General features: G+C 48.7%; 2 protein-coding genes across 2 annotated transcripts in view; both read right to left on the minus strand.

Annotated features, from left to right (window-relative positions):
- Positions 1-4,882, minus strand: part of LOC118850272 (serum paraoxonase/lactonase 3-like) — a 27,087-nt gene extending 22,205 nt beyond the window's left edge. The window contains exons 1-2 of the mRNA XM_036759540.1: positions 4,809-4,882; positions 3,076-3,149 (exon numbers count right to left, since the gene is read on the minus strand). Coding sequence (XP_036615435.1) covers positions 3,076-3,149; positions 4,809-4,882 — 148 coding nt within the window. The remainder of the gene's footprint in view (positions 1-3,075; positions 3,150-4,808) is intronic.
- LOC118850271 (serum paraoxonase/lactonase 3-like) overlaps positions 1-10,701 on the minus strand; it is a 120,656-nt gene that overhangs the window by 108,526 nt on the left and 1,429 nt on the right. The window lies entirely within an intron of this gene.

Genomic DNA, 10,701 nt, shown 5'->3' on the forward strand with positions numbered 1-10,701 from the left:
TGCCCCTTCCTGAATAATTCGTGATGGAGGGAGGCAGCTCCCCTGTGGAAGAGGTGCTCTTCCTAGGGCCATGCTAGGTCTCCCAAGATGTACAGTGATGTACATGGTTATCTAAGGTCTCTGATGAACTGCAAAGCCTTTTGGGGACTGCTCAGTGCTTGGTTAGATCTAAAGGGCCTTCATGGATCCCTTAATGAAATTCACTGCGATCTTTTGCAGTGGCTACTCTCAGCCCTTTGTTTGGAGGATCCCCCGCACAGGCACCATACATTGACTGGCCCTGGGGGTGATGCTGATACTTTAGGCTCTGACTATTCAAGGAGAGGTCGTTAGTCCTCCAGGAAGGCCTGTGTAGAAGCTGAGAAGGGTAAGTAAGCAAGGAAGACTATTGTCAGGGAGATTATAGCCTGGGAGCTGCTGAGTGTAAGGCAGAAGGAACAGCTTGGGGTGCTAATCAGTTAACTGTCTAGCCCACAGCTCAAGTGAACTTCAAGGGTCATAACCCAGGGGCCCCTCCAAACCCATCGAAAGCTGCTCTTACCTTCCTCTTTGTCCCTGTCTCTCTCCTGTCTCTATCTCTGTCCCTCTACCCGGTGTCTCTGTCTGTCTCTTCCTGTCCCCTCTCTCTGTTTCTGTCTCTCCCTGTCTCTCCTCTCTCCCTTTACACTCCTACCTTTTCTGATCTGCCTCTGTTTCTCCCTTTTCCCCCAGGAGTTTTCCTTCACTTGCTCTGTTTCCCTCACCGTCTGCCTCCTCTCATCCCATCCTCAGTCTCTTTTCATCTCATCCTTTGCGTGATTCCCTCTGTGCCTCCTACATTTCTCTCCTCCCTTCCCTCCACCCAGCATTTGAGATTCTCCTCTACCTTCCCTACTCTCTGTGCCTCCTGTTTTTCCTTTCTTCAAGCTACATAGCATAGAACAAGAGTCTGTGTGACAGTAACCAATTGATCCATCAAACATTGACTACACACTTATTGTGTGAGATAGTGTGCTAGTCTTTGTCTCTGTATCTAGTCTGCCTTCCAGGAGCTCATATGTGTACATCCACCCACCCTTGCATACATTCATCCACCTACCCATCTACCCATTGTCCATTTCTATCTGCCTACTTATCTCTCCATCCAGCCATCTACTTCTCTATCACTTATCCATCTATCCATCCATCAACTTTCCATTTCTCTCTCTCTCTACTTACCCATTGACTTATCTGTCCATCATCTATATTTATCTGTTTTTGCAAATGCTAAAACGCCATGCACACATTGTTAATGAGAACTCAAAAACAGGTTTTTGGTTCTCTAAGAAAAATGAAACTCAGTCAGAATCACCTTGTTCTGCATGTACCCTCTCATTCTTATGCTAGACCAGGCTCAGCTCTGCAGTTAAAGGATTGGCAGAGAACTGAATGGACAGGAATTGGAGGCCTTAGACACTTCAGGGAGGCTGGCAGAGAGAAGAAATCATGCTGTCTGTCCTGGACACAGCCCTGCCTGCCTAAGAAGTCAGAAAACCTGGGTTTCAGTCTTGTTTTGCCACTAACTTCTACGTGACCTTGGGAGAGCCAGGCTGTGAATGCCTGGGCTGCCTGCCTACCCCTTCTGGGCAGTCTGTGCTGGTCCCCGGGCCTGGGAAATCAAGACAAAAACAGAACAGCCCCTGCCCTCCTAACATTCTACTGGGAGTATACAAGGTATCTGTGATGATCCCTCCCTTCTCCTTATAGAGAATGCACTGTGCCCCCAGGTGCCTAGGCTAGGGCTCTGCACAAAGCAGGCTAGAGCTCTGGGAAGTCAGAGGAGGGAGAAGCTACTGGGGTCATCCAGTGGGGGAGGGCTTTCTTCACTCTGAAAACTCTGATGTTGAGCACCAGTTTTGACACCCAAAGACCACCAGAATCCAGCCCTCCTGCATTGGGTGGGTGGGACTGAAAGGAGTCTGAGCCTAAGTCAGTATGGTTCCTTCCTGAGACCCAAACTATTTGTCAGCAAATTGTGGGTCACAGATCCTGAGGTAGGCCCCCTCCAGAGCTGTAATAATGACCTCCAGTCAGGAAATAATCCTTAGTAATGTCATGATGCTATGCCCGATAGGAACAAACCTAGGCCAGCACTTGTGTTCTGGGGCAGGAGGGGGCGGGGTGTTTGATGAGTGACCCTCAACAACCATCAATAATACAAACAAGCATTGGGGGAGCACCTGGGAAAAGTGCCAGCCAAGGATGAGAGGCAGTGAGAAGAGGCGTTCCACATGGAAGGCTCTGGTGGACCTCAGAACAAAGGAGACATGCTTGAGACCATCTCAGGGCCCTCTAAGGGGGAAGGTAGTTGGAGACAAGCTAGAGATAGTTGGGATAGGATTTGGCTAACTTGGGCAATTGGACCTGACTGATTCCCATGGAGGGAATCAACTAGGTTGGAATAGATGGGGTAGGGAAGCCAAGAAAAGGTGGATTTGGTCTCAAGAGGTGAGGAAGAGCCACCTAATGGTGAGGTCTCCTCACAGCTCAGTATCGACTGTTTGGGGTGGGGTTGGGGTGGGGTAGGGTAAGCTCCTCATCCCTGGGCATCTTCTAGCAGATGCTGCTAAGTTGGATGGTTGGAGATGGGGAGAGGGGGTGAGAGGAAGGGGCATGGAAAGAGGGTGGTGCTTGGAAGTAGAAGAACAAGTTTTAAGATCCAGTTGGGTGACCATGGGCAAGTCATTTACCTCTCAGATGAGTCTCACTTTCATTGTCTGATAAATGGGCATGATTATCAAGTTCTCCAATTGATCTCAAAAGATGTCATAAACAATGCACTATGCGTGACCTCTAGAACTCCTGAGCACCTCCCAATGCATGGGTATCACTGTGTAGGTGAGCTGGAGGCATCATACCAGTCCAGATGAGAGTTGATTAGAGCCTGAGCTGCCTGGGGGTGTTAGGAAGGGGAATGAAAGGTCCTGTGGGCCTGGGGTCAGTGGGAGAAAGGCCACACCATGAGCAGAAACTGAAACCCTAACCTAGGAAGGTGATGAACCTACCTTTGGGGGATTTTAGTCACTGTCTGTGTCCTAGGACAAATCGCATACATACCTATTCCTTGAATTAAGTGGCAGCTGGGAGGTTCTACTGGGTGCACTTCATGGGAGAACGTATTTATCCGTTGTCTGGAAAAATACAATTTCATAACAGGAAAAAATGAGCCATTGGCAACCATGCATATCTTCAGAGGCCTCCAGTATGGGTCTCCTCCACCATCCAGGGGTGAAATGACCACAATAAAGTTCAGAGTCCCAGAGCTCACCACAGTGCCTGGCACACAGTAGGTACTTAATAAACGGTGATTCATAAATTGATTTTCTAGCTTGAGGTTTTGGGTGAGTCACTTTCTCTTACTGAAACTCAGTTTTTTCATCTGTAAAACAGGACTAACAGGACTGGTTTCAAGTGAAAGCATGAATAGGAGCAGAGTTAGAAGGCTTTGTATCCCATGCATATAGGAGAGGTGGGGCACCTCACTTAATCAGGAAGGGGAGCCAAGGACTCGATTAGTCACAGGGTGAAGATCTATTTATCCTCTATGCATATCAAACGGTCACCATTTCCAAACAAGCTCCAGTGAGAAATTTTTTTAAAGGGTCATGGGAAGACAGACCCAAGAATTGCAATTTTAGCCCTTAGCCTCCCTGTTTCCTTGTATTTGTTAAGGAGTTCCAGCCAGGTACCCATGCACCACTCCTAAGCAGGGATATTGTCCAGTTGCAGTGCCCAGAGACATCTCAGCCTGCACCAAAACCAGGCAGGGATACTTCTCAGCCCTTTTGCCCAAGACTGCCCCACACTTCCACTTTGCCCAGCCTGCATCCCGCGGTGTGTCGTGACGTAGATTGTGCCAAAGCAAGGACAATGCCCACATACTGAGGTTTGCCAGGTTTTCTTCTCTCCTGTAAGGCTTTAACAGTTTTCCTGGTTCTTTTTCTTATTAGCAACAAGAACTATCACCCTTCTGGGACAACTCATGTTCCCAAAGGCCAGGAAACCTTGGGGCCACTGGGGGAGGTTAGGAAGATGAAATTCCTTCACTCCTTTCTTCAGTTGTTTAGATAAGAACTTGGAGCCTGAACACACTACATGCCAGGGCCCTGGGCACTTGGAGGAAGCTATTCTGCTCTGGATCCTGAAGCTTGAGGGTTAAAATTACCTCACTTCTCCCCTCTTCCCAGTCTTAGTCTTGAGTTTCAGAGCTTGGAGTGGTAAAAGGCTCAAGGCTGCAGCCAGGGCTGGCCCCTCTGTCTATCTGTTTGAACCTCTGGCTTTCTCTGTGCTCCTCCCCCTGTGAATGTCTGGGTGTCTTTTTGGATATCCTTAAGTCTCTCTGGGTATCTCTGTGTATCTGTTTGTATCTGTTTCTGTGTGTTGCCTCTGAGGGCACCCCTTGTGCTTTGGCAAGCAGTCTGCAGCCTAGCTAGAAACACCCACCATTATCTTGTGGGCAGCCCAGGAAGGGCTCCAGGTGCCATTCTTTCCCTCCAAAAACCTCAGGTCTTAGACCCTTGGAGAAACGTGAGGACTGAGGAGGCACCCTGGGTCGGGGATCTCCCTGGACCATCAGCTACTCCAGGAGATGAATGGAAGGAATGAGAGACCACTGGGTGGCCCTCCCTAACTGCAGGGAGAGTCCTCCTGGGGAAGTCAGAGAGACCTGGCCGGAGCTGTCCCTTCCCCTCTTCCTCTGCCCCGATGGCCCAGTGTCCGATGTGCGGTCCTGGGGCCAGCGCCAAGGCAGTGCCATTCCCTATTCCCGCAACCCAGAGTCCGCAGCTCACCTTAAGGCCATGAATCTTTCACCCAAGAATGCCAGAGCAAGCCCCAGGACCGTGAGCTTCAACAGCTTGGCCATGATGGAGCAGCGCTGCCTTTTCAGTCAGACTGCCAGGGACAGAGATGGGGATCGAGAGGGAAAGAGGACCGAGACTGACAGCAGAGCAGAGCAGAGAGAGAGAGAGAGAGAGAGAGAGAGAGAGAGAGAGAGAGAGAGAGAGATACTTAGTGCAGGAGCTAGGGAGCAGGGAAAGACTGAAGGGCAGGACGCTCCAGCAGGCAAGAAACAACATCTGGAATCTGTCCTCTTCCACAGTCTCTTCGGGGTGGTGCCAAGAGCTCCGCCCTCCTCCTAGGACTAGTGGCCAGGGGGAACAGGGTGCATGGAGTGAGGTGCTGGGGAAGCCCGTCTGCCTGTCTGGCTGCAGGCGGGTCTGTCTGTCTGCACCAGCTCCTTTTCAGGGGCGTCTAACTCCCGGTGTGGCAGAAGGGCGCAGGTCGCGGAGAGTTCACCTTCCTTGTCAATGAAGCCCAGAGTCGGGTGTGTGTGGAGGGTAGGGGAGGATGGGGAGATGCTGGACTCCGACTGACACATTGACAGAGATCGAGACATAGACGGGAAGACACACTGACGCACAGAAAAGAGACCCTGCTTAGAGGCCGCCTCCCTTGGACCATGACCCCCCACGAGTGTTCTTGGGAATCTGAATTGCCCCTTCCCCCATCCCCGTTCCCCGCTCGCAGGTAGTGAAAGTGAAGGCTGGCTGCACTCCAAAAGTTGGAAGTTGATTGAGTACCAGGGGCGGTGCTGGGGTGCCCCAAGGAGTGAGGGATTCATCCCGTCAGGCAGACATCCTGGTGGGATAGGAGAGGGAATTTGTTTCTTCCCAGAGCCCAGAATATCTGGCCCCTGCCTCTCCTCCGAGCCTTCCAAGGTAAGAGCATGGCGATTTCCAGCTGTATACCCATTTCACGCGGGTGCACACACACATACACAGCATATAAGCGGGAGCACCATGTGCCAGCTGTTGGGAATCTGGGCCCGGAAAGCATGCAGGCCGGGCCTGGGCTTTAGAGGGTGGCAGCCAGACTGCCAGTAAGGGCAGGCCTGGAGGAGTGGGCATGTCCGAGAATCTATAGGGTAACAAAGTGAGGAGGATGGGACAGGTGTGGGAAGGGCTGTTCCCTGTGGTGAGTGTCGATGCTTCTCCATCTGAATGTTCTCCATTCCACATTTCCTAAGCGACTTCCTGCCTCAGCACTCATTGTCCTAAGGGCTGGGGGCACAGATGCCCTCTCAGAACTATCAAAATGAGAAGAAAAAACTGGTAATCCAACTCAGCAATCATGTATTGAAGCCTTACTGTGTGCAAAGCACCCAGAGAGGTGCTAGGAGAGAGAGGGTTTAACCGACAGGCCCCATTAACACCAATTATATCATTTATTTAAACGAAGCACCACTTTGTCTAATTGCCACGCACCTGAATACCAGTTGTGTATGTCATTAAACAAGTGTTAGATTAAGAACAAATAGACCTCTAGTGATTTGGAATTGTCTTCCTCCTGTGGCCACCTGCTCTACTTTGGGAGAGTTGGCAATCTCTTATCTGACATCTGGCTCCCTGTAACAGTGGCCTGGTAAACGGGGTTGTTTATCCCAAAGTTACAGCTATCCCTTCCACACCTCTACTTTCCTTATGGAGGTTTCAATATATCTTGGGTCAGCATAAGAATTGAGTTGGGGAATTCTGGGGACTTTTGTGGAAACTGCAGATTTCAGGCTAAGGTGAACAGAGCACACAGAAAAAGTTTAGAAACTCAGAAATGCATGAAGTATATGTATAGTATTGTACGATATTAACCCCAGTTTTCTGCAAAGTACTGTAAACTCCCCATCAAAGAACAAAAACTTCCGACTTCTTCTCTGGCATGAAGGAGGGCCAGATATTTTCCTGATGATTTCCAGATCTTGGACGATCATTGTCACTGCTATCCCTTGTCCCCTTTGTCTATCTGATGGCTGGAGGTGGAACCTAGAGTGTTTGAATTTGCCCTTTTCTTATTAATAGGGATTAGAGCATGTTTTCTGATGGCTTCCTCTTTCTGTTCTAATGGAAAGACTCTGAAAGTCTGCATGATGAACACTCTATTTTACCTGCTGGGATGTTCTCTGTTCTGGTTTGCTCACAAGCTCTTCTCCAACCATAAGATAACGCTTTTCTTCTCCATGCTGGCCAGCCTGTTTCTCCTGCAGAACTTCATGTATCAATGGACTCACAGCCCTCCAGCAGCCTTGCTTATCACTGGCCTTCCTAAAATGGGGTGTCTAAATGGGCATTCTGACCATCACAGAGCACAGAGGGATAATCACCCTTAGCCTCTCCAAAATGGCAGGAGAGTTTTTGGTGGCTTGAAGTTCATTAAGAGGCTTGGCTCTTGTTCAGATTGCAGTCTAGCCAACTCCTCCCACCCCACACCACACCAATGTTGTCTTTGCAAAGCTGCTTTTAAATCATCTGTGTCAAGATTTCATTTTGCTCTGTGTCTCTGTCCCCAGGGGGAAGGCAACAGATCTCTGCCCTACTGGATGGAGCATGTTTAGCCAATGACCCAAGTTCTCATTTCTGCCCTGATCCTGACCTGGAGGTCTAAAGGGTTGGTGAGAACAAGAGGAAGCCATTGCAGGTGATGCAGGGCTTGACTGGAAGACACAGGGCAAATTGCCTTCTGGGAAGGTCTGCTGAATTTGGGACCCAGGGGGTGTGACTGACTCAGAACAACCCAGGAAAGACACCCAGGTAGCCGCACCTGCTAGTCATGTACGTTAGTCAGCCCCTGGGCCCTGAGGCTCAGCAGATGGTCCCAAAGGGCAGAGCCACAGGGGGAGTCAACCTCACACTTAGCAACTGAATTATTTTCTCCATTTTGCAGCTGAGACAGTAGGATTTCCAGGTACATAGGTAGGTAGGTAGATAGGGGTTAGATAGGTGCTGTTGCTGATGTTCAGTCATTTCACATCCAACTCTTCATGACCCCATTTGGGGCTTCCTTGGCAAAGATCCTGGAGTGGTTTTCCATTTCCTTCTCCAGCTCATTTTACAGGCAAGGAGCCCAAGGCAAACAGGTTGAAATGACCTTCCCAGAGTCACACAGCTGGTAAATCTCTGAGGGTAGATTTGAACTCAGGAAGGAGAGTTTTCCTGACTGCAGGTCTGCTACTCTACCTACTGTGCCACTTAGCTGCCCTTCATAGATGGACTGATGCTAGACAGATAGATATTTAGATTGATAGATATTAGCTTGATAGATTGAGAGATGTTAGATGGATGGATGGACAGATAGATGTTAGACACATGTATTAGATAGATGATAGATAGATAGATAGATAGATAGATAGATGTTAGATAGGTGCCATTTTCCCACTGAGTCCATCATTGGTCTGCAACAGCAGGACACATTCATCATTCTGGGCTTGCCTGTCCACTCTCCCCCACCAGACCCTCCGATTCTTAGCACAAACACACCTGGGAAGGGAGAAGGGCCACGTGGCCTTGGGGAAGGGGAAGGTTGCTATATTAGGAAGGCAGAATTTATGATTTCAAAGAGAATCTCATATGTGCCTAAAAGGTCTGGAACCGCAGGATATAAGGAATTCTCTAGGCAGAAGGCAGGAGAACTAAAGCATGTATTTATACTCCACAGTAACAATCCCACAAACCAGCGTTCCCATTTTGATATTTTCATCAAAAGCTTCCAGGCCCAATAAGTCTGCCTCACAAGGGTAACCAGGAGACCACAGAGAAGCGAGATGGTATAAGGCAAAATCGTATACATGCTTCCCCTCTATGGTAAGAAGATTACCCACTACCCTCCAGTCAGCTCTGCTACCGGCAGCTCAGCTTCAGCTGTAGGGGTCTCTGGCTCCAACCGGAAAAGGAAAGGAGAATCTTCAAGCTGTCCTCTCCCCTCTTATAGAGTTTTTGACATCATCAAGCGCCGCCTGAACGACCAGGGCCGATGGGTTCTTGACTTGGCCCCTCCCCCAGCGTAGACCACGTTAACACACCTCCCCTCAGCCAGCGCCACGACTCATCACACAGGAAGCTCTGGTCCTGCCCCGGAAGAGCAAGCCCCAGCGTCCAGGGAAGCTCAACGAGGCGAGCTGAGTCATTCAAAGAAAACAAAGTCCATTCTGGCTACAGTTGCCCAGAAAAGTTTGCTTCTCATTTTCCATATTATGCCAGCAGTGGCATGAATATATGATGAAGTAATTGACACAAAAAGACACAAACATGGCGCTAGGCAAGTCGTAGAGTCAGGCTATACACTGATTTTAATGGAGTTACTGACAGCACTTTATATAGGTTAATTGCTGAGTCATCCTGACTTCACAGAAGAGTACAAAGAAGCATTGGTTAAGTTTTTATCTCCTTTTTCCTGGGAGGGAGACACTATTTTTCCTTAAAGCTAACCAAATTGAAACATTTATGTTCTCTCACATGTAGATAACAAGACAAACATTTCTGTCATCTCCCATATAGATAGTGTGGAAAATATTATACTATTTTATATCATTTCTAATTTCAACTAGACCCAGAGCCTGAATTAATGAGTAACTGGATGAAGATCCAGGACCTTGGCTTCTTGTTCTCTCTAAAAGTTTGCTCAGGAAATACCCTTACCTCTGTCAACAAGGCCAGATTAGGCTGACCTAAGGACACTACCCTACCCCCAAGAGAGATTACCTTGCTTAATATTCTACAGGTATGTACTATGTTATGGAATGTAATGAGACACAGAGATGCTGGGCTGTAGTTTCAACTGACTTTTGTCAGCATCCTTTACAACTCTGTTCAATTAAGGAAAATCCTCTTCTTGTATCATGGTTAAACATACATGGGGGTCATAAAAATGAGGTCATACAGGTTTGCTAGCTCTGCTAAAATAACGTATATAAGTTTTCTCATTCCTTTGTTCAGGCATCCTATGCTCTGACTCCTTGTATATACAAGTAAGCTAGCTTAGCTATGCTTTAAGGGAAAGTAATAAACAACATGGGTTTTTCTGTCACCTAGCTCTGTTGTTTCCTTCAACCAAATTTTCAGGTTTAACAATAGTCAGCTACAAAGGTGGGTTTTCTTTGCCACGTCTTCTTATCCTGAAACTGGCCTTTGCCATACATAGACCCATTCTCAGTTGACCTTGCCATGCAAAGATCTAAGAGACTGCTTCACAGAGGTCTAAGGAGCCCTAATCAAGATATAGCTGGCTCTCCACACCATAGGGAGAAGTAAGAGTCTGGGTAGAGAAGGAGTAAGGAGCTGTGAAAAAAGAGGGCTGAAAAGACAGGCATCTTAGCCTAATTTTGCATTCATGGCCACCTGGAACTTCAGGTAGTTGGCTAACCATGGCTAACCATATTTTACTTCACTACTCTTAGGTAGGCACCTGTGTAGCTGAAGGCAGGCAGAATGTTCCTTCCCAATATCTGCCTCAGATCAATGGGGACATGAGCAGCTTCTCCCCAAATGCTGATCACCACTCCTGTGGCCAATCTGATGTGGACTGCATTCACCTGGTCCTGGATCTGCACTGGACTGGGAGCCAGTCCAACATGGCAGGACTGGTCAGAATTTAACACCCTTGACTGGAGCCTTCCAGAGCCTAGGGTCCCCTCCATTCTCTAAAGGGACTCTAGAGAGGCTTGAAGAGCAGAGACAGTGACTCACAGTCACTCTTCCATGAAGAGTTCTCTGAGGAGCCCTCCCCCAAAGAGTACAAAAACCCTCCCTCCAGGAGGAAGGGGCCTCTCTGTCCTGGCTTCCTAGGGGGCAGCACCCATCTGGGCCTTTCAGCTCCCATTCTGAGTGCCATTCAAGCTGGACCCTTGCCCAGCAG

This window comes from Trichosurus vulpecula, chromosome 5, assembly GCF_011100635.1.
Source record: "Trichosurus vulpecula isolate mTriVul1 chromosome 5, mTriVul1.pri, whole genome shotgun sequence".
NCBI classification, from domain to species: Eukaryota; Metazoa; Chordata; class Mammalia; order Diprotodontia; family Phalangeridae; genus Trichosurus; species Trichosurus vulpecula.